This window comes from Mustela nivalis, assembly GCF_964662115.1.
Source record: "Mustela nivalis genome assembly, chromosome: 2".
Lineage (NCBI taxonomy): Eukaryota > Metazoa > Chordata > Mammalia > Carnivora > Mustelidae > Mustela > Mustela nivalis.
In genome coordinates this window covers 1,238,781-1,258,345 of record NC_139021.1, presented here as the reverse complement: position 1 = coordinate 1,258,345, position 19,565 = coordinate 1,238,781, and the positions used below count along the sequence as shown (strand labels likewise).

The 19,565-nt window shown below is 64.7% G+C and overlaps 2 protein-coding genes across 20 annotated transcripts; both read left to right on the top strand.

Moving 5' to 3' along the window:
- Positions 1-174: 174 nt before the first annotated feature.
- ZFP41 (ZFP41 zinc finger protein) lies at positions 175-10,167 on the top strand. 17 transcript variants are annotated; one of them, XM_082719620.1, is made up of 6 exons: positions 966-1,106; positions 2,201-3,729; positions 4,046-4,100; positions 5,166-5,300; positions 8,137-8,248; positions 8,430-10,167. In XM_082719620.1, the coding sequence occupies exon 2, from the start codon at positions 2,396-2,398 to the stop codon at positions 2,975-2,977; it is 582 nt and encodes a 193-aa protein (XP_082575746.1). In that variant the 5' UTR covers positions 966-1,106; positions 2,201-2,395; the 3' UTR covers positions 2,978-3,729; positions 4,046-4,100; positions 5,166-5,300; positions 8,137-8,248; positions 8,430-10,167. The 17 variants fall into 17 exon arrangements, 16 of the variants coding, with proteins under 16 accessions (XP_082575741.1, XP_082575736.1, XP_082575746.1 ...); XM_082719608.1 differs by having other exon boundaries at positions 4,046-4,674; XM_082719609.1 differs by lacking the exon at positions 966-1,106 and adding an exon at positions 1,471-1,611.
- A 2,624-nt stretch (positions 10,168-12,791) lies between these two features.
- On the top strand, positions 12,792-19,280 carry GLI4 (GLI family zinc finger 4). Of its 3 annotated transcripts, none has more exons than XM_082719350.1 (4): positions 12,792-12,852; positions 14,323-14,481; positions 17,396-17,512; positions 18,229-19,280. In XM_082719350.1, exons 1-4 carry the CDS (start codon positions 12,804-12,806, stop codon positions 19,140-19,142), a joined length of 1,239 nt encoding a protein of 412 aa, XP_082575476.1. In that variant the 5' UTR covers positions 12,792-12,803; the 3' UTR covers positions 19,143-19,280. The 3 variants fall into 3 exon arrangements, with proteins under 3 accessions (XP_082575476.1, XP_082575477.1, XP_082575475.1); XM_082719351.1 differs by lacking the exon at positions 12,792-12,852 and adding an exon at positions 13,172-13,670; XM_082719349.1 differs by lacking the exons at positions 12,792-12,852; positions 14,323-14,481 and adding an exon at positions 15,410-16,154.
- The last annotated feature ends 285 nt before the right edge of the window (positions 19,281-19,565 follow it).

Sequence of the window (19,565 nt, the reverse complement as noted above, 5' to 3'; positions counted from 1 at the left end):
TCCTAGAGCGGCGCCGGAAGGGGCGGGTCCTTCCGGCGGGCTCGGCGGCCCCGCTGCTCGGCTCGGCGGGCGGCCGGGCGCTGGCGCGGGAGGCGGGTGCGGCGGGGCCGGCCGGGGCGGACGTCGGTCCCGGGGCCCCCGACCTGCAGCCGGGGATTCGCCGGTTCCCTCCGGCGTCGCTCGGGCCCGCCCCCCGGCCCAGGGCCGCGGCCTCTCCTCCTCCGGCTCCCGGGCGCCGCGGGGACAAGGCGAGGAGCCGCTCGGAGCGGATCGAGGTGACGCGGCGCCCCGAGGCCGTTGGCGGGGCCGCGCCGTGCTGCCCGCGGGGCCCTCTCCGCGGCCGGCCCCGCTCGCGGCTGCTGCAGGCGGACCCGGCGGGCTGGCGGGGCGCGAGCGTGTCTCGGGGTCCCGAGCCGAGCCCCGGGCTTCCGACGGCGGGGTTTGCGGGGACCCGGGCCGCGGGGGCTCCCCGCAGCCTCAGGAGGCCTGGCCGGAGGGGAGGGCGCTGCCCCGGCGGTGCCCCGCGCGCCGCACCGCAGCCCTGGGGCCGGGTGGCCGGAGCGCCGCGGCGGCTGCGAGGTGCGGGCCTGGCCCTGGGGCGACGCGGTTCGCGGCTGGTGCGGCGCCCGGTGCGCGCCGTCGTGCGGCCCCTGCCGACGAGCTGGGCGGCGGGGACGAGCCCCGAGGGCGGTTCCCGAGCGCGGCGTGCGGGCTGCGGCCTCGGAGCCGGTCCCCCAGGAGCCCGGAGCGCAGAGGAGCCCCGCGCGGGCGCTGCAGTGGGTGGGTCCGGGGTTCAGGGCGCTTTCCCGGCGGCTCCTGGTGTTGCGGTTTCGCGCCGACGCTGCTCCGCGCACTCGCCTCCCCGGGCCGCCCTCAGCCCCACGAGCTGCCCTCGCCCTCGGGTCAGGCTCCGCCCGGGTGCTGAGAGCGGCTCCTCGCAGAACCTGCCTGGCTGGCTGCGTCCGTGGAGCCTGGCACTCTCCTCCTGGGGTCTTGAGTTCAAGCCCCCACGTTGGGCATAGAGATTACTTAAAAAATTTTTATTTAAAAAGCTACAGTGTCGTCATACACACGAATTGGACAGACGCACAGATGAAAGTGTTCAGGTAGATAAATGAGATGGAAAACACGATTCAAAGAAAAATACACCACTGGGTCATTACCACCTAGGACATCACATTTTGGGGTGAGACAGCCTGTCAGGGATACGGTAGCCGCCACAGGCCACGAGATACCTTTACAGAGACAGAAGAGGGAACTCCGCAAAGGAACTAGGGGCTGTGACGCTCCTACAAACACGGGGGGGGGGGGGGGGGCTGTTGGATCCCATGTGAGTTTGTGGTGGGATTGGGTGCCGTTAGATGGAGCTAGGGATCAGGTGTTCACAGTGTACGCAAGATCTAGGTGTTTAAGGAGTGGGCTCTGGTTCAGGGCCCCAGGGAGGACTGGAGCCTGGTCAGTGAACAGGGAATGGGGGCGGCATTTGGTGGAGTCAGGGAGGCGTCTCCGAGAAGGGCCCATTCAGAGCTCCAAAGTGAGGGGCCCTCCCCATGCACACCTACCCTTGGCCTGTGTCTGGAATCAACCAAGCACGGAGGCAGGAAGGACTGGGTATGTTTGAGGAGCCTAAAGAAAGCTAGATGGTGGAGGGGGTGAGGAGGGGGCCCAGTCAGGCAGGTCTAGGGCTCGTAAGTATGAGGGAAGCCACTGGGATTTGGGACAGATGTGTAGGGGTTTTGCCGGCTGCTGTATGGAGATGGACCATGGGAGGAGGGCTGGGGTGCCCCTGGGGAGCCAGCCCCACATCTGATCCATCTCAGACTCCAGGCCCTAGGTGACCGGAGGATAGCTTCCAAAGGGGCCCTTGTGGGTCCCACACGCGGAGAGCACATTGTCTGGTCCCAAATACAGGCAGTGGAGAAGGAGGGAGACAATGGGGAAAGAAACCAACATGGGGACCACACCATTACTGGTCCCTGGTTCATGTCAGAGCCCACGGACACAGGCCTGGAGACCCCATCCGCTGGGAGAGGGTTAGAGCAAGTGTTGTGTTTGAAAGGGAAACCAGCGAGCAGAGAAAGGGCCAAGTTTCTGGGTGCCCCCATCTGTCCTTTAGCCTCTCTGCACTGCAGGGGCCCGCAGCTGTGGTCCTCGCGCACACCCGTGTGATCTAACCTTCACGGTCTGGCTTCTCCGGCAGCACAAGGATTGGTGGCGTCCTCTCTCCAGTGCAGACCCTGCCCCAGAGCCCAGAGCACTCATCACTAGCTCAGGAGGATCAAGAGCTGTGACTAAAGCAAGAGCTTTTGGAAGAAGTGGGGCGTCTGTACCCTGGCCTTTCTCCTCAGCCCATCCTGGCTTCTAGTGGCCCTTCCTCTCCCGGGAACAAAGGAAGATGGAAAAGCCCAGGGGCAAAAAGAAGGCACAGACCCCAAAAGAAGAAGGAGATTTGCTAAAGGACGCTCCCAAAGAAGAGACAGCTTCTGGGGAGAAAAGGGTCAACCAGAGGTCGGCGTCAGCCAGGAAGGCCAGCCTGAGCCCTGGAGACGAGGAGCAGGTGTTTGACGCCTTCGATGCTTCGTTTCAAGACGACTTTGAGGGGGTTCCTGTGTTCGTGCCTTTTCAGAGAAAGCAGCCCTTCAAGTGTGGCGAGTGTGGCCGCGTCTTCAAGCACAAGACAGACCACCTTCGCCACCAGAGGGTTCACACGGGAGAAAAGCCCTTCAGGTGTGAGGAGTGTGGGAAGACGTTCCGGCACAGCTCCGACGTCCCCAAGCACCAGAGAATCCACACCGGAGAAAAGCCCTTTAAATGCAGCGACTGTGGGAAGGCCTTCAACTGTGGTTCCAACCTCCTAAAACATCAGAAGACACACACCGGAGAGAAGCCGTTCGAGTGCAAGGAATGTGGGAAAACCTTTGCCTACAGCTCGTGTCTCATTCGCCATCGGAAGCGTCACCCCCGGAAGAAGCCCTGAGCGAGGGCAGCTGCGCCGTGTTGGTGCCGATGGGAGCCGTGCCTCCCGCAGCGCCTGCGCGATGCCGCGGGCTCCGGGAGCACAGCGCGCCTGTGCCTGGGCGTCCCCGTCGCCGTCTGGAAAATCAAGCCAGTGGGGGAAGCAGGTGCTTGAGTGTGCTAAAGACCTGGACCTATACACCACGACAACGTGGGAGGGGCTTGTGGCCCCAGAGACGCTGGGGACACGAGCAGCCGCCTGGGACTCTGGAGATGGCTGCTTGCGAGTGGCCCAGCACCTTCCACGGCGGCCTCTGTCCATGGCGTCCGCTGTGGCTTCAGCCCTCTCAGCTCTTTTGAAGACTTGACTGCAGATCCCCGACCTGCCGGGTCCTCCCTGTGCAGCCTGGCGGGAGAGGGGTGGCCCTGAGCTGGAGCTGTGCTCTGCGGTCGCGCCCCCAGCACCGCACCAGACGCCGGCCGGCCCCACTCAGCCGGCCGTGGGGACAGCGGTTCGTGCTCCGGCTTCCCTCCTCGGGCTGCAGCAGCCCCACCCCCACCCGACCCCTTGTGCGTCCCCCTGGCCCAGGTGAGCGGCCTCACTCACCCAGGCGGGTCCCTCAGGACCTGTGCCGCCACCGTGGGAGATTCCTGCCCCGGACACGTGGTAGACGTCCCGAGGATGTGCGGGCAGCTTCCAGCCGGCCCCATCTGCCACGGGGCTCTTCGGTTGTGAGGCCGTGCGCCCTGCCCCCCCGGAGGGCAGCTCTCCAGGTTAGTTTCACTTCTTCCTGCCTGGCCCCCAAGTTCCATCTTATCCCCGGGTGAGGCCACATGCTGTGCCCACCTTGGTTTCCCCCTGGGAGTGGCCTGGAGGAGGCTCCATGTTCTCCGAGTGGCCCGGTGTGTCCCAGAGTTTCCGACAGTGTAAGGGGAGCCAGGTGACCGCCAACCGGCAGGTAATGGGCTTTCACTAGGAAAATGTTGATGCCACACTTGCAGCTGTTGGGACCCTCAGAATGGCCTCACTCTTTGGGGTTCCATCCTGCAAGGAGGCCCTGAATGAGGGGGAGACCTGTTTCTCCATCAGGAGGTCACAGACGCCAGAGGGCAGGTGCTCCCGGCGGAGATGCTTCTCCAGGCTGGTAGGTGTTTGCTCCCCTTCTTCCTAGAAGCCGCAGTGTTTCGACGCCGGAGCTGGCACCCCGCCCGGCCCCAGCGCAGCCCTCCCAGCTGACTCCGCTCGCCCCAGGCCTGGCAGGGGATCCAGGGACACACCGTGTATGGTCCTCGATGGGCAAGACAGCCGCAGAGGCCGTCACAGGGACATTAGCAAACTTCGTGTGCACACTGTCCACTGGGGGGCAGAGCTGCATCAGTTTCCCGGGGCCTGCTTGGATCGCGGCCATCCACCTGTCCTTGCTGGGAAGGACTAAGGTTTTCCCAGGGGTATGTGGTCATGATGTCTGCGATTTACTCTCAGACGTTCAGCAGAGAATACAGGACCTGCGTTCACTCGGAGCGCGACGAGGCAGATGGCGCGCACTGGTCGTTCCCGCACCTGGAGCAGGTCGGCAGACGTCTTCTGTGAAGGGTCAGATAGCGACCGTTCCTGGCCCTGCAGCCCTAAGGCGTCTGTCCCCGCTCAACTCCACTGCGGCATGTGACCGCAGCCCCGACAGCACAAGGGAACGCGTGTGGCCGAGTTCCGCAGAAGCTGTATGTGCACAGACCGGCAGCCACCAGGCTGGGTGTTGTCGGGGAGGGGCGTGCGAGAGTCGCCCGTCCGGGCGCACGTCTTCCCAGACCCACTGCTGGGGGGAAGCCAGGGGCCCCAGGCAGAAGGAGACCCTGGGAGGCCGCGGAGGGGCCCAGAGCGGCGAGCCCTGCTGCTCGTCTTGGGGTGCCGGAGCGCAGGGTGCGATGCCCGGCAGCGGCCACCCCCACGGCACGCACGTCCAGGGCTGTCCATGTCCTCCTCAGCGTGTCGGTTTGTCTTGTCTACGGCCTAAGACACGCCAGGTCGCGTGTGTCTGTAGGATCTGTATCCCAGGTCGCCACTGGTTTCTGTTCGGAGGGCGGCGAGCGTGGTCTGTGCCGCTGCCTGGAGGTGGGGGAGGGAGGGCTGACTGTCTCCTGACGGGCACGTGGGCTGTTTCTGGCTTCGGGCATTATAAATAATACTGAGATAAATATGTTTCTGCATTTAGGGCTGACAGGATGGGTGCCCAGACACGGAATGACAGGTGGAGATGGTGGCGGCAGGCACCCTGCTCTGCGCCCTGCAGGGTGGGCGTCCCGGCGGCACAGTCGGCGGCTGGCCCGGCCTCTCCATCAGCAGCCAGGTGGGTTTTCGTCATGGCCAGGTTGTCAGAAGAGAAAGATACATGCTCTGACCCCATGGCTCCGATTTCTAGAGAGGGAGTGCGTGGGGAAGAGCCTGGGCTCTTGGACTCCAGCCAGTGCCTTGGCAACGTGAGACCAAGGGCATGTCCCTTAACCTCCTAATGCTGCCTCAGTTTCCTGTGGCGTGACGTGGGCATCCACACAGGGCTTACCCCGACCCAGCGAGTCGCGTGAAGTCGCAGGTGCAGGGCCGGCTCCCCGCAAGTGTTTCAGGAGTGTCCGCTCGGGGTGAGCCTGGCTGATGCGGTGGGTGGTGAGGTCTAGCCCCGCGTTGGATGTGGGCGTCTTGCCGTGGGGTTGTGTTCGTAGGGAGGCGGACATTTGCCCGTGTGCATGGGAGGCGGGCCATGCACACCCACAGCCCTCAGCGCCTCTCCCAGGAAGGCTGCCGGTGACTTCAACTGCACTGGCCCACAAGAGAGCCACAGAAAAATACATTTTAAAAAATAAGACTTGGAAATTTGTTTTTCCAGTACAGTTGAGTCATGAGAAAAGTCACAAAATCAATCTCAAAGCAGCAAGCGGCCTTTTCTGCCTCCTGTCTCTCTGGAAGTTTTGAGGGGCTTTCTATTGTTCTAGTGAAACTCCTCTCCTAAGAAAAAGAAAACTCTCAACAATCTGACCCAAATTAAAAAAAAAAAAAAAAAAAACGACAAAATCTATAAAACGTGCAGACCTCCCTGACACTGAAGAGAGGACTCGCCCGGCTTCTCTGGGAGCCACAGAAGCTGCATGGGGTCGTGTCACCCCAAGCACTTCCGTCCCGACAGCAGACAAGCTAGAAATCAGAAGCTGAGGCTCCGGCTTCGGAAGTTACAAAAACGAGAATGGAACAAACGCATTGTGGCACGGAGGAAATCGCAAGGAGCAGAGAGCGGCATAACCCATGGGCACGGAGGCCGTTGAGGGCAGGAGACAGTGGATGCTGGTTGTTTACCAGGACCGTTCAGGCTGGCACTGGCCAGCAGCAGCGTCCAAGAACAGAGCAGGAGCCACCAAACCGTCAGGAATGCAAAGGGGACGTGACAGCAGGGACACCAGGGATCGGGGAAGCCCAAGCTCGGGGCCAGGGAACGGGAGCACAGTCGAGGAAGGGAGACTGGTGCGGAGCAAGCGGCCAGAGACCCCGTGCCTGCCACGCGGGGTGTGTCCGGAGTCTTGAGTCTTCCTCGAAGAATGCAAGTCCAGATGGCATACAGGGGGTCAGGAACCCATTCTGGTCCTCTAGGGACTCAAAGGTTGAAAAGAGGAAACCCCTTGCCTTACTTTATGAGCTGGGACAGCCCGGATGTCTGCTCACGGCCGCAGAGGCCGGCACGGCGCGGACAGACCCGGTCCCAAAGGGCAGGAGCGCAGCTCATAGTACAGCCAGGTGAGGTCTCCTTCAGAAAAGGCAAAAGTAGCTCAAAACGGATGTGATCTCTCCCCTCAACCGATGGGGGAGGGGCCTGTTATCACAGAGTTAAGTCTCTGCCAAAACCCACCATCCGTTCGTGATTCGGATGCCTTCATAAATAAGGAGCATCGCAGCGTTGTCTAAACCCATACGGAACCTCTCCCGGCACCCGGAACGGTACTGTGGCCCGGGCTCCCGTGCGGCCCACGTCCCCTCTGAGGGCAGAACATAAGGGGGCTGCCTTCACGGCTCCCCCTGCGCCCGGAGCCAGGCCAGGAGGAAAGGACACACTAGGATTACAGTAGAAACCCCCAAGTGTGGTCGTCAGCAAGTGACCTACCGTCTACACAGAATCCACACACCGTCCCCGCGTACTGGACTGAAGGGCTGAGCAGGCTCTTGGTGAGAAGGTCAGCATTGGGACTCCCAGAGGACCCCGGTGCGAAGAAGGGGAGCAGGGTTCCTCCGGCGCCGGGGGGTGCGGTGCTGTAGCAGGCAGTAGCGGTGGCCTCTGGAGGACACAGTTCGAGTGTCCCTCACCAGACAAGCGTGGTAATGCCGCCAGACGCGGGCTCAGCTGTCAGCCGCCAGGGAAATAAGCGCAGACCCCTGGGTCGCAGGAGTGGGAGCCTCGGAAGCCCAGGGCAGAGTGCCAGAGGCCGGCGGGGACACCGCCGTGCGGCCTGCACTCACAGGAGGGGCCGAGGCCGTGCCTCCCCCACACCGCCCGGCAGGAGATGTTCCCCTTTAACAGGTGCAGGGTTCTGCTGGGAATGATGAAAAGGCTTTGAGCGTAGGGCATAAGGTCGTGATGCACACAGTTGAGTCAGTAAACACCTGCGTCTTTCCTGCCGCGAGAACAGTCCGTGGAGTCTGCGGTCCTGGTAGCAGCGGTCAGTCCACTTTAGCAACAAAACCGCATTTCATAGCAAGTTAGAGACGCGCCCTACCGTACTAGCCCAGAAGTCTCGCTCGTTAAAATCCCGTAGGGAACCTCTGTGAACGCGCAGTAACGTCGCTAGTGCGTTAGAAAATTGGAAATAACCCCAGCGTGTCCCTGCAGGGGAGTGGGGCGGCGGGCGGGCGGCAGTGCGGGGCTCCCGACCCGCCGGGACCGGGAGCGGGGCTCTGAGCTGCTCTCGAATCCCATCATACCCACGACGTTTCCGAGGTTTACGTGGGTTTGAAATGTTAGTTTCTAACTTCCTTAACTTCTTTGAGACCTGATGCTCCCCCTCGCTGCCCCGTTCTGTTGCTGTCCAGGCTGGGGGGCGTGGGTCAAGACCTGGCCACAAGCATGGGCCAGTCTGGCTCCTGCGCCAGGAGTGGAGTGGGGGTGGGGCACAGCCAGGTCATAATTGCATTTCTTTGTTTAAAAGGTAATTCGTGTCCCTTTCTGGCTGTGAGAGCAGATCACCCTGGTCAGGAAGCTCCTGATGCGTAAGAGTGACCCGTCCAGCCGGACAGGCCAGCCCTGAGCCCCGGGAGGCGGTGAGGAGGGCGCGGGGCAAGCGGAGAGGCCCTAACCCAGACGTCCTCTCCGTCTGGGGGCGCGGGGGCGGGGCTGGGCTGGAAATCTCTGGGCGGAGGGGGTGGTGCTGGTGGGCAGGTGACCCCCAGCAGGTGGGTGGGGTGGTGCGACAGGTGAGCGGCGCCTCCTGTCCCCTCGCAGAGCCCCGTGAAGGCAGCGAACACCCCGAGGGCCCTTCACCGGTTCCCCAGCCTCTCCGAAGGCCACAAAATTCACACCCGTGGCCCGCTGCACCCAGGAAGACAGTGCAGACACCACCCGCCTTCTAGGGAAGCGCTGCAGGCAGAAACCCCACAGGCAACGTCAGGAACTTCCCCAGCATCCTGGGACGGTCCCAGAGAAATGCCTTTTCCCAATGGAAAACCTTCAGGGACCCCCGGCTGAGCGTGGTTCTCAAAGCCCGATGCCCGGGACCACTTAGGGCCGCGCCCACAGAGCACCTCAGCGCCTGGCCCAGCCTGGAGGGCGCGGGACAGACACCAGGCCGGGGGCCACGGAGGACACCTGCGGATGACCCAGGGAGGTGATGTGGATCATCCTTCATGCTGGCGTCCTGTGAGCCGGGCCGGCGTGTCCCCGCGGGGCCCCTGCCAAGCCCGATCTGAGGGAAGGTGGCTGCCAGCGCTGTGGCAGAGTGGGCAGCGGTGGGGCTTTGCTTCCTCCTCTGCCTGCCAGTTGGGGGGTTGTCCTGTGACCAGGCCCACTGCGGTCCTGAGGAGGCTGTAGGCACCGGGGTGCTTCCTGGCCTTGATTTGCAGCGGCTTCTGTGTCCATCCCCAGTCTGGACACCAAGTGTGCTCGTCCTTTCCCTGCAAGTGAGCGAGGCCCCAAGACACACCGCGGACAACGCAGGTCCGGACACAGCCCGGAGACCTCGGCTTCGGGGAGCTGACCCCCAGGCTCCCGAGTCCTGGTGCTCGCAGCAGAAGCTTGTGGCACAGAGGACACTTGGACATTTGCTCTGGAGCAGGATCGGCGAGGACAGGGTTCTCAGCCACGACGGAGGGGTAAAAGGGGTGTCCCCAAGGCCCAGGGAAGCAGTGTTGGACCAGAAAGGAAATGGACTGAAGACCAGTTCAGGCTGGGACCAGCCACGTAGATGAGGGGCAGACTCCGGTCTCTCGCCCAAGGACACAGCTCTGCTCTGGGTGGGGCCCGTGCCTCCTGGGACCTCTGTGCACTGAGCATAGAGTTGGTGGTCTCCTGGTGTCCCAAACTCCAGGCTGCCCGTTCCACAAACTACAGGGTCCTCCCCCTGACCAGAGTCCTGCCAGGATCCAGACAGGGCCAGGGGGCCCTGGGGACACTGCTGCTGGGCTTGCCTGCCGTCTCCATAGGTGTGGGCTTCCCAGGCCTGCAGCCTGAGCCCCCCCCCCGGTGCCTCCTGCCTGGTGCCCACGTGGATGCCAGCACCGAGATCCACACGAGCTCTCTGTCACACTATGTGGGCCCCGAGTCCCTGCAGCCACCCTGTGGCCGTCTGGTTCTAACACGTGCGCGTGTCCTGGTGAGCTCCGGCAGCGTCCTGGGATCGGCTTCACACCGCCAGCAGAGCGCGTCCACTGGGCTCTTGGCGCGCAGCTGTGGGTCCCACGCGGCCGAAAATGGGACTTTCCCAGCAGTGCCCTCTGACGGGCTCCGGCTCCCATCCCTTCACGTCCTTCAGGCCCCAGAGCGCGAGCACGTGCGCATCTGGGGACGCTTTCCATTTCGGTTTGTCCGAGTTCTGTGGCTTACGCTCCCTGGAGCGCTGCCTCCATCCCGACCGGCATTGCACTGGTTCTGGTACCTTCCAGCCACCCTTCTCCCCAGCACACGTCCTGTCCTGCTGCTTGTGCATAATCTGTTTCCCCCGTAATAAACTCTGTTCTGACCCGTTCGCTGGGTCCCACTCATCTCCCTGCAGTTTAGGGGTGCAGTCGGGACTCCCCAGGGCCTGCAGAGCCAGAGACCCAACTGGTCACTTCTTCCAGGTCTCTTGGGGGCTGCCTCACATGAACCAGACTCGTAAGAGACTGACAACCAGAGATGGAGTCTGCTGGCTCAAGATGGGAGTGAGCCCTCGGGGGACAAAATACTATGTCCCTCCAGGGACATGGGCCTCCTGGCCCCAGATGCTGGGGAACTAGGGGTTTTTTGGCGGCTGATGCCTGTACTCATAACGCTGGAGGGGGTCTGGGAGGCCCTCTGCCTGCTTCCTCTACTGCAGAGCCTGGGTCGGCGCGCCCTGCCACACTGTTGTTCTCTTCTCCTGAGGCCACTCCTGCCCCCCAGAAGGGGACGTGGTAATGTCTGGAGATATTTTGTGTTTGTCACAACTGAAGGGAGGTGCTACCGGCGTCTGCTGGGTGGGAGCGAGGAAGCGGCTCAGTGTCCTGCAGAGCGCCGATGTCCAGTGGCTGAGGACCTGGCTAAGGATGGAACTCCAGGTCAGACCCAGAGTCAGGGACCGGTGGGGAGACACACAGGCAAGACAGAGAAGAGCAGAGCTGTTGGCTAGGGGAGGGCCAGGCAGCTCTCTACAGAACCCCACACACTTGGTAGGAGGTCTGTGGAGGCTGAGGAGCCTGGCTACTGGGCAGCTGGGGCTGTGGCCCCCTGAAAGTGGGGCAGAGGCAGGCGGGACACCTGACTGGCTGGGAGTCTCCACACCAGTAATTACCCACCCCCACCTCCCCAACCTCGTAGGAAACAGGAGGGCGCTCCACCCCACTGAAGCTAACCCAGCAGGGCCACACACAGGCCAGCAAGGAGACGGTGAGGGACAGACTGAGAAGGGGAACTGGGAGCCCCCAGCTACCTCTGTGTATCATGGGCCGCGTGTCCAAGACAGAACTCGGCTTGTGCACTGCCCTGTCTCGAAGCAGGCTTTCAAGTCAAACTCCAGCCTGAACCCCAAGTCATCATGCCCCACATCCCAGCAAGCAGCAGGTGCTGTTAGTTTGGTCCCCAACACGGGCCCTACCCAGCCCACTCTCGACCTACATCATCTGTCCCTTCCTGCCTCCCCGCTGTCCCAAACTGCTGTTAAAATGCACAGCCGAGGGGCGCCTGGGTGGCTCAGTGGGTTAAGCCACTGCCTTCAGCTCAGGTCATGATCTCAGGGCCCTGGGATCGAGTCCCGCATCAGGCTCTCTGCTCAGCAGGGAGCCTGCTTCCTCCTCTCTGCCTGCTTCTCTGCCTACTTGTGATCTCTCTCTGTCAAATGAATAAATAAAAATTAAAAAAAAAATGCACAGCCGATCTCACGCCCCAGCTCAGGACCCTCCGTGGCTCCCGGTGCACTTAAAACCCAGGCTCCTAATGGTGCCTTCAAGACTGCTTGTCCACCTTGTTTCATTCCCCCTTGGCTCACCACACTCCCAGCTTGCCTGGTTGCTGCAAAACCCTTGGCAACACTCATGCCTCAGGACCTTGGCACATGCTCTTTCTTCTGCTTTGAATACTCTTCTCTCTAGCCTTTGTGTGACTAGCTTGCCCCACACTCCTCCTCCCTTCCTCTGGTGTCACTGCCTTCGTGAGCCGTCCTTGGATCACTAGGCTCTTGGAAGCTTCCTCCAAGTTCTTACCCGGGCTGTGGTGCCGGTGTGTTTGCGGACGTGTGGTGTGCTCTCTCCCACGTGCTGGAATGGCAGTTCCATTGAGTCAGGGAGCTAGCCTGTTCCCAACATACCCCTGCTCCTTGCCCAGGGCCTGGCATGAGGTCAGGCAGAGGCGAGCAGCAGGAGGTTCTTCGAGAACCTGCAGGGCTGGGAGCCTGAGGTGCGGGCAAGGGAGGCAGCTGTGGCAGGAGGCTGCCCTGTCAGCAGGTTTTAACCCTCCAGGGGTCAGCGGCTCGGGGCTGCCGCTGCCTGTTTGCCAGCGCTCACCCCGTCTCCCCACACCGAGTCCTTCACTTGTCCCTGATGCCCCAGCTTCTCTGCCGCCTGGCACTCGCCTGGGACCTGGGACCAGATGCCGGGATTCTTGGGTTTGGGCTCGCTCCCTGCGTCCTGGGCATCCCCGCAGCCTGGAGCTCCCTGGCTGGTCCTCCCTGGCTGTCCTCGTGCTGTCCACCCGCCCGGCCGAAGGGCCAGCGTCCATCCCGCCGGGTGAGTTCGCGGAGCCCTGCCGGCTGTCCGCTTTCCTGCAAGGCCGGACGCCTGCTCCCCTCTCTGCGACCGCAGAAGCGACGGGGCGCGCGTGCAGGAGGCGCTCCGCGGTGAGGGGTCGGGAGAGCCTGCGGCCGCGCCTCCGCGCGCCCGGGAGCTCGGGAACACTTGGCGCGCCGCGGCCCGGAGGGCGGTTGAGACACCCCGTAAAAGAAGAGAATCTGGCGGCGACTGACGGCGGCCAGCGGGACCCCGCGAGGGCGGCCGCGCGGCACGGACCGCGCCGTGGGCGCAGCGGCTTCTGGAGAACTCGGGCCTGCCCGCCACGCCCCCGCCACGCCCCCGCCACGCCCCCGCCACGGAGGCGGTGTCCTCCGGCGCCCAGAGCGTCCCGGAAGTGCGCGCGGGCGGGCCGGGGCGGGGCATGGGCGCACTTCCGGCCGGCGCGCGGGCGGCCGCCTCCGGCTCGGAAGGTGAGTGGGCGCCGGGCGGCGGCGGCGGCGGCGGCGGTGGCGGCTGTCGGGGTTCCCGGCCGGTCCGCGCTCGCGCGTCGTCCCCGCGGGCCCCGCCCCGGCCGCACCCCGCGGCGCCGTGACCTCGGCCCGGGCCCGGCCTGGGGGCGCGGGTGGGCGCCCCGCCGCCCCGGGGCGCAGAGGAGGCCTCCGCGGGGTGCGGGCCGCAGCGGGCGCACCGGCCCCCGGCGAGCGCGGGCGTCCGTGTGCGGGGCGCCTCCCCACGCGCCGGGCACCGCGGGGACGCAGCCGGCTTGGTGCCCACTGTGCAGGTGGGACGCGGAGAAAGAGAGGTCCTCGGCCGGGCAGCCTGCGCCCTGCCGCCCAGCGCCCCGAGATCGGGCCCTTCCCCGCGGGGCTCAGGCTCCGGGCCAGGAGGAGAGAGGGCGGGAAGGCCTGCTCCTGGCCGGGGCGTGTCTGTCCCTCCGCCCGCCCCCGCCTGCAGCCGTGTGGGGTGCAGTCTGCGGCCGGAGCCCGTGCCGGCGGCCGGGTGGGCGCCACCCCCGCGCGGACAGCCAGGGCGGGGAGCGTGCCCCTTCCCTGAGAAGTCCTGGGAAGCGGACCGAGTAACTTGAGCTGGACGTAGGAGGTGGAGGGCCCGCGCCCAGACGTCCTGACTGCGGATCACCCTGCGTCCACCTGGGTCCACTTCCCTGAGAGTCCGCGACCCTTCCTGTCATTAGGGGGTGCGGTGTGCGGAGATGGCCCAGGCGCTGGCCAGGAGCCCCGCGGCGGCTGCCTCCCCACGTCCTTGAAGCAGACACTGTTAGCGGCCCTTGGTTAGTGCCCTGTAACCCGTGTCCTCGCCACACCCCAGTAAGGAGCCCCCCTTCCCCACGGTGCGGAAGGAAACCCTTCTCCCCCGGCACACACCATTCTTGCAAACCAAATTAAAGCAGGTACCTTGAACCTTAGAGGAGGCGCAGAGCCCTGTGGGCTGCCCGTGTGGTCTCCAGCGGCAGCCTCCGGGGCTCTGCAGGGTCTGCGGGGTCGGAGGTCGGCGGTGCTCCCCTCAGGAACTGTCTTGAGATTTAATCTGGAACGTTCATGCTCCAGCAGGCGGAGTGCGCCTTCTCACCCTTCTCCGGGCGGCAGCGCCCAGCAGCGCTGCGGGCCGTTTTTCGGGGAGAGCCCACTTGCTTTAAGCTCTGGGCTGGGACAGCGTTCCAGACCGGTGCTGGATGAGGCTTGGGCTGGGTCCCTGCAGGTGTGCTGGTGCTGTCCACGTGATGTGATGTGGCGGAGTAAACATATCAGGGGCCCAGCTGATCTCACCCCCGGCCCCACGTGGCCTCTCTGGCATCCTTGTTCCTGTCCACGCCCCATGAAGGAGCCCCTGGCTCCCTTGCGGCTCACGGGCAGCTGGCATTGCCCCGCCGTCCACTCGTCCCTCTGACCCCCCTTATCCTGCCATGGTTTTCATTTCCCCAGGTCCCAGGTGTGCATACCTTCAGCAGGCCTTGGGGAAGATGGCGACCCTGGGGGACAGTCAGGAGCCCCCTCGTGTCCCGTCCCCGGTCAATCTTGCGTCACCAGGGACACCTGGAACCTGCCAGCGCGAGGCCCAGCTTCTCCACGGTCATGAACACGGTACTCACCCTGCGCTGCACTCCCTCCGCCTCCCTGCACCGTCCGCCCGCCCCGCGCCACTGGCACTGCCTGCTGGAAACAAGGCAGCTCACCGGGTGCTGGGGTTCCTGCACCCTCGCACTTGGGTCAGGCCAGGGGCATCCGTGGCGGAGGCCAGAAACCGAGCCCTGTGAGCGATGGCTCCCCGGAGTCCCCTGGGACTGGGTTTGGGGGACTGGGGAAGAGCGGCCTCAGGTGTAGGGTCCTGTGTCCTGCCCTCTCCCTTTATGAGCTAATGTTCCTACCCCAAGAAAATAGCACCCAGAGTTCTGGGCAGGCCAGTTTGGGTTGGGGGCCCTCCAGGACCTGCAGGGATGGAGCTGCCGGCCTGTCCCCCCTCCTGGCAGGGTCTCAGGATGTCAGAGGCGTGGAAGTAGCCAGTGATTGGTGGGGGCCAGGGGCGGAGAGGATGTCCAAGCCCATGGCGTGGGGTGCCCCTGTGTCTTACTCGCACTCAGCCATCAGGAAGCCACAGGGGCTCTGCCCGTGCCCCACGTGCCACAGGAGGCCTGGCCTCACTTCTCACAGCTGAGGACACCATGAACTGATGACCGCCAGGTCAAGGGCTTGGGCGTGTCTCATCCCACTCTTGGCATTACAGGAAGTGACGTGATGACGGCGGAGATGCGCCAGCTCTGTGCCAAGGACTCCGTGCGGGCTGTGTTGGAGCCCAGTGACCGCCCTCTCCAGGGCATTAGCAGATGAGGACAGTGAGGCCCACAGGGGTCACACAGGGCTAGGGAACGTGGGATTCACCCCCAGCTCAGTCCAGGATCGGAACGGGAGCGGTTCCTAACCTGCGCTGCGCCTGGCGCGGGGATGGCCGGCCCCCGGCCTCCTGCCCGTCCCAGGGGTGGCCAGGCTGGCGCTGGGGGCAGAGCTGGGTGCTTTCAGGCCTGTCCCCCACGCAGTCAGCATTACGGGGCCCGCTCTTTCCCTCCAGTTTCTCACATCCCCCCTCACAACAGCCTGGCAAGGTAGGACCTGCTGTACCCGTGTTGCTGACTCGGACATGGAAACCCAGATGTGAGCCAGTGGAGGCTGGTAGGACTCAGAACACATCATTGGGACTCAAGCCCACCTCCCCACACTGGGCCCAGCAGGCTGGGGCTCGGGGCTCGTGTCTGCTAATAGGCAGGACGTAGGACCAGGGAGGGACTGTCCTGGAAGACATGCTGACCAAGCCAGTCTTGCTGGATGCGAAGACTGGTGCCGGGGATGCAAGTCCTCCCGCCCCGGCAGACTGGGGCTGCCCCCGATCCAGCAAGAGCCTGGGGGCTGGGCCGCACTCCCGGAGTCACAGCCAAGTGCCCTCAGGTGCCCAGGGGTCTTGCCCAGCGAGAAGGGGTGTGGACAGCAGCTTCAGCACTCCCTGTGCTGTTCCGAAATGGGCGGGGCGGGGGGGTTGTTGCCGGCCAGGAAAACAACCAAGACTGACCCTAAAGGAAGAGAGGCATGGGGCCTCTGGCAGGCTGTGAAGGAAGAGGTGTGGCTGGAGGGTGGGGGAGCCCAGGGAGGTCCAAGGGGCCAGCAGGAGGAGAGCAGCCGGACAGAGAGAGCCGGGCCGCACGATCAAGCTGCGGTCCGGGGCAGAGACTGCCGCTCGCCGTCTCTGGGCCTCATTTCCCTTGCCGGTGGGTTCCTCAGTGCCGTGTGGTCCACCCATGCCCTCAGAGGAAAGACCCCAGCATCTCAGGAACCTGCCCAGGGCCCTCCAGCCAGTGAGACCAGGACTTCCGGAGCCCCAGCCTCCCTGCTCCCAGACCAGAGTGGGTGGTGCAGGCCGGAAAGAGCACTGGGGGTGGGGCCTGCCCTGGGAAACCTGGTGTCCCCATGCCCGCACCAGGGCTGGATCCCACAGTCTCCCACATCACCTGACGCAAGAGCCAGTTTCCGAACTCCGGCTGGACACAGTGCTGGAGGCGTGGGAGGGGCAGAGGACTTCCTTGAGTGGGGAGCCATTTGTCCTTTGGGTGGGGCGGGCACTTCTCCCCGAGCCTCCAGATCAGGGAGCTGGGCAGGTGGGGTGTGGGACAGGACAGAGACATTGGGAGCCAGGGTGCTGTGGGGCTGGCCAAGGGGCCTGGCATGAAGCTATGTCCGCCAGAGCCCAAGCTTCCAGAATGAGTTCTGGAAAGCATGGTCTGGAGCCCTGGGGCAGGAGGGGCAGCCAATGGGCAGCGGCAGGTGACGGAGAAGGATGCGCCTCCCCCCCACCCCACCGTACCACAGCCTGGAGGTGGGGAGGGACCTTGTGGCCAGGGCAGCGCCCTCTGCCCCCAAGCAGGGGCAGGCTTTCCAGATAGGGTTCCCCGCCTTGGCACTGAGACCTGAACTCTGGCTGTTCCCCTACCCCAACTCCCTTCTCCCTGTGTCCACGTCCAAGTGTGGACTAACTGCCATTTTACAAACAAGGAGTGCCCCTTCCAGCCGGAAAAGTGTGCCCCGCCCTCTTGGCCCCAGAATTCCTTCGTGTCCACAGGAGCCCCAGGCCTGGGGCCTCCACAGAGGCAGAGCACTGTGTCACAGCACCCCCCCCCCCCACGGCCCGGAGGTGCCCAGGGCCTTCGGAGGTGGTGGTGAGCGACTTGGGGGCTGGGAGAGGGCAACGTGTGAAGGCTGCAGCCCAGAAAGGCCCATGTTCCCAGGACTGCCCCACACTCCGGAGCAGCCAAGCAGTGCCAGAGGGCCCTCGCTCTCAGGGAAGGAGTGTCTCATGGCTGCGCCTGTCTCCCCCTGTGGCTCTTGGGGAGCATCAGCCCCGTGGGCCCCCCAGGAGGGCAAGGAGCAGGTGGCATTCTACAGGCAGCTGAGCGAGGCCTGGGCTAGGTTGCAGAGGAGGGGGAGATGAGCCCCCGTCCCCCTTTGCCCCCAGACTCCCCTGGCTGCAGCCCGGAGACCCTCTCCCAGCCACTGCCCGAGGAGGAGCCGTCCGGCCTGGATCTCCAAGATGTGGAGGAGGTCCAGATCGGCAGAGACACCTGCTGGCCAGGTGAGTGAGCAGAACCCCTGTCCGGCCCTGCCCGAGTGCACGTCCCATGGCTGCCGCGTGCCGGGCTCTCCACAGCACCCCTGCATCGGGCACGACCACTGCCAGGACACCAGCTCATTTGTCCCTGCCTCAGTGCTTGTTTCTGTCCTGGAGATGACCCCTACCCGGTTCAGTCCCAGTCTGTCACTGACCTTTCCCCAGGCTGTGAGTGCAGCCCAGACCCCTTCCCTGAGCCCCAGAGCTGTGACCAGCCAGCATCCGCTGCTCAGTGGCACTCTGCAGCCAGAGAGTCTTCTGGGTCCCTTACCCATCGTGTGGTGCCCTGGGCCTCCACTAGTCCCCTAGTTCAGCTCTGGTCCCCACCCCCTTCCCTACAGCCTGGCTGGGGCAGCACTCCTCCCACCCCTAGCCACACGCGGCCCTCACGCCACCCCATGGAAGCCCTGGGAGCAGACCCTCCCCACCACAGTGTTAGGAGCAGCGGGCCAGGCCAGGAGACGGTGGCTACCCAGACTCCATCCTGTTCCCGGCGGTGCCCTGAAGTGGCCCCATCCCTGCCGGGAGCCCGGGCGGCCCCTTTTGGAGCAGGGGGCGTGGTCCAGGCGGGTCCGCTGTCACCCCGGGCTCCAGCAGCTAGAGCGGCAGAGCCGGGGTGCGGCGGAGGGAGAGGCGGATGCCCGAGGGGGTGCCATCTGCCCCTCCCCATCTCTTTTCAGACTCAGAGGCAGAGCCGGAGCAGGCCCCGTCGTCCCCCGACCCCCACCACCCTGAAGCCGGGGCGGACCAGGCCGGGGGGGCACTGAGGACCCTTTCCCGTAGACCCCGGTGTGGGGGCCGCTTTGGGCAGGAGTCCAGCTTGGAGCGGCCTACGGGCCAGCCGCCGGGAACCGCGCCCTGCTCCCAGAAGAGGGGCCCATGGCGCATGACGCTGCTGTCGCAGGGAGCCCCTGGGGCGGCGGGGGAGCCCGAGCGGCCCGGCGATCTGGAGGGCAGCCGGGGGTCGGGGCCCGGGGTCCGGCAGGGCGGCCCGCGGGGCGGGAAGCCGCACCGCTGCGAGGCCTGTGGCAAGAGCTTCAAGTACCGGTCGCTGCTGCTCAAGCACCAGCGCATCCACACGGGCGAGAAGCCGTACGCGTGCCACGAGTGCGGGAAGCGCTTCCGCGGCTGGTCGGGCTTCATCCAGCACCACCGCATCCACACGGGCGAGAAGCCGTACGAGTGCGGCCAGTGCGGCCGCGCCTTCAGCCACAGCTCGCACTTCACGCAGCACCTGCGGATCCACAACGGCGAGAAGCCCTACAAGTGCGGCGAGTGCGGCCAGGCCTTCAGCCAGAGCTCCAACCTCGTGCGGCACCAGCGGCTGCACACGGGCGAGAAGCCGTACGCCTGCAGCCAGTGCGGCAAGGCCTTCATCTGGAGCTCGGTGCTCATCGAACACCAGCGCATCCACACCGGCGAGAAGCCCTACGAGTGCGCCGAGTGCGGGAAGGCCTTCCGCGGCCGCTCCCACTTCTTCCGCCACCTGCGGACCCACACGGGCGAGAAGCCCTTCGCCTGCGGCGCCTGCGGCAAGGCCTTCGGCCAGAGCTCTCAGCTCATCCAGCACCAGAGGGTGCACTACCGGGAGTAGCGGGCGGGCGGCTGCGGCGGGAGGGGCCCGGGTGCGCGGAGGTTGCAGAGAGAGGGCTCCCGCTGCCCGCTCTTCCCGAGCCGCGTCGCTATCCCCGCACGCCCAGCGGCCCAAATAAATTCTTTTTAACTGATGGAAGTAGGAGTTGCTGCTGCCTGTGTCCGGAGAGGTGTGGCTGGAGTTTGGTCTCTGGGGGCCCTGCCAGGAGGCCTCCTGACTTAACCTGGACCCATAGCTGGGTGTTTTCAGGTGCAGAGAGCCCAAGTGGGGCAGGCGAGGTCAAGTGGTGGCTGCCCAAGGCAAGGGCCTTCCTGTCCCTTACCTTAAGCCGTGTGCAAAGTGGCCCAGGCTTCACAGCTTCCTCCAGCCCCCAGAAGAGGTGGGGTTCTGGGGGTGGGGATGGGATGTTTGCCCTCTGGTAGG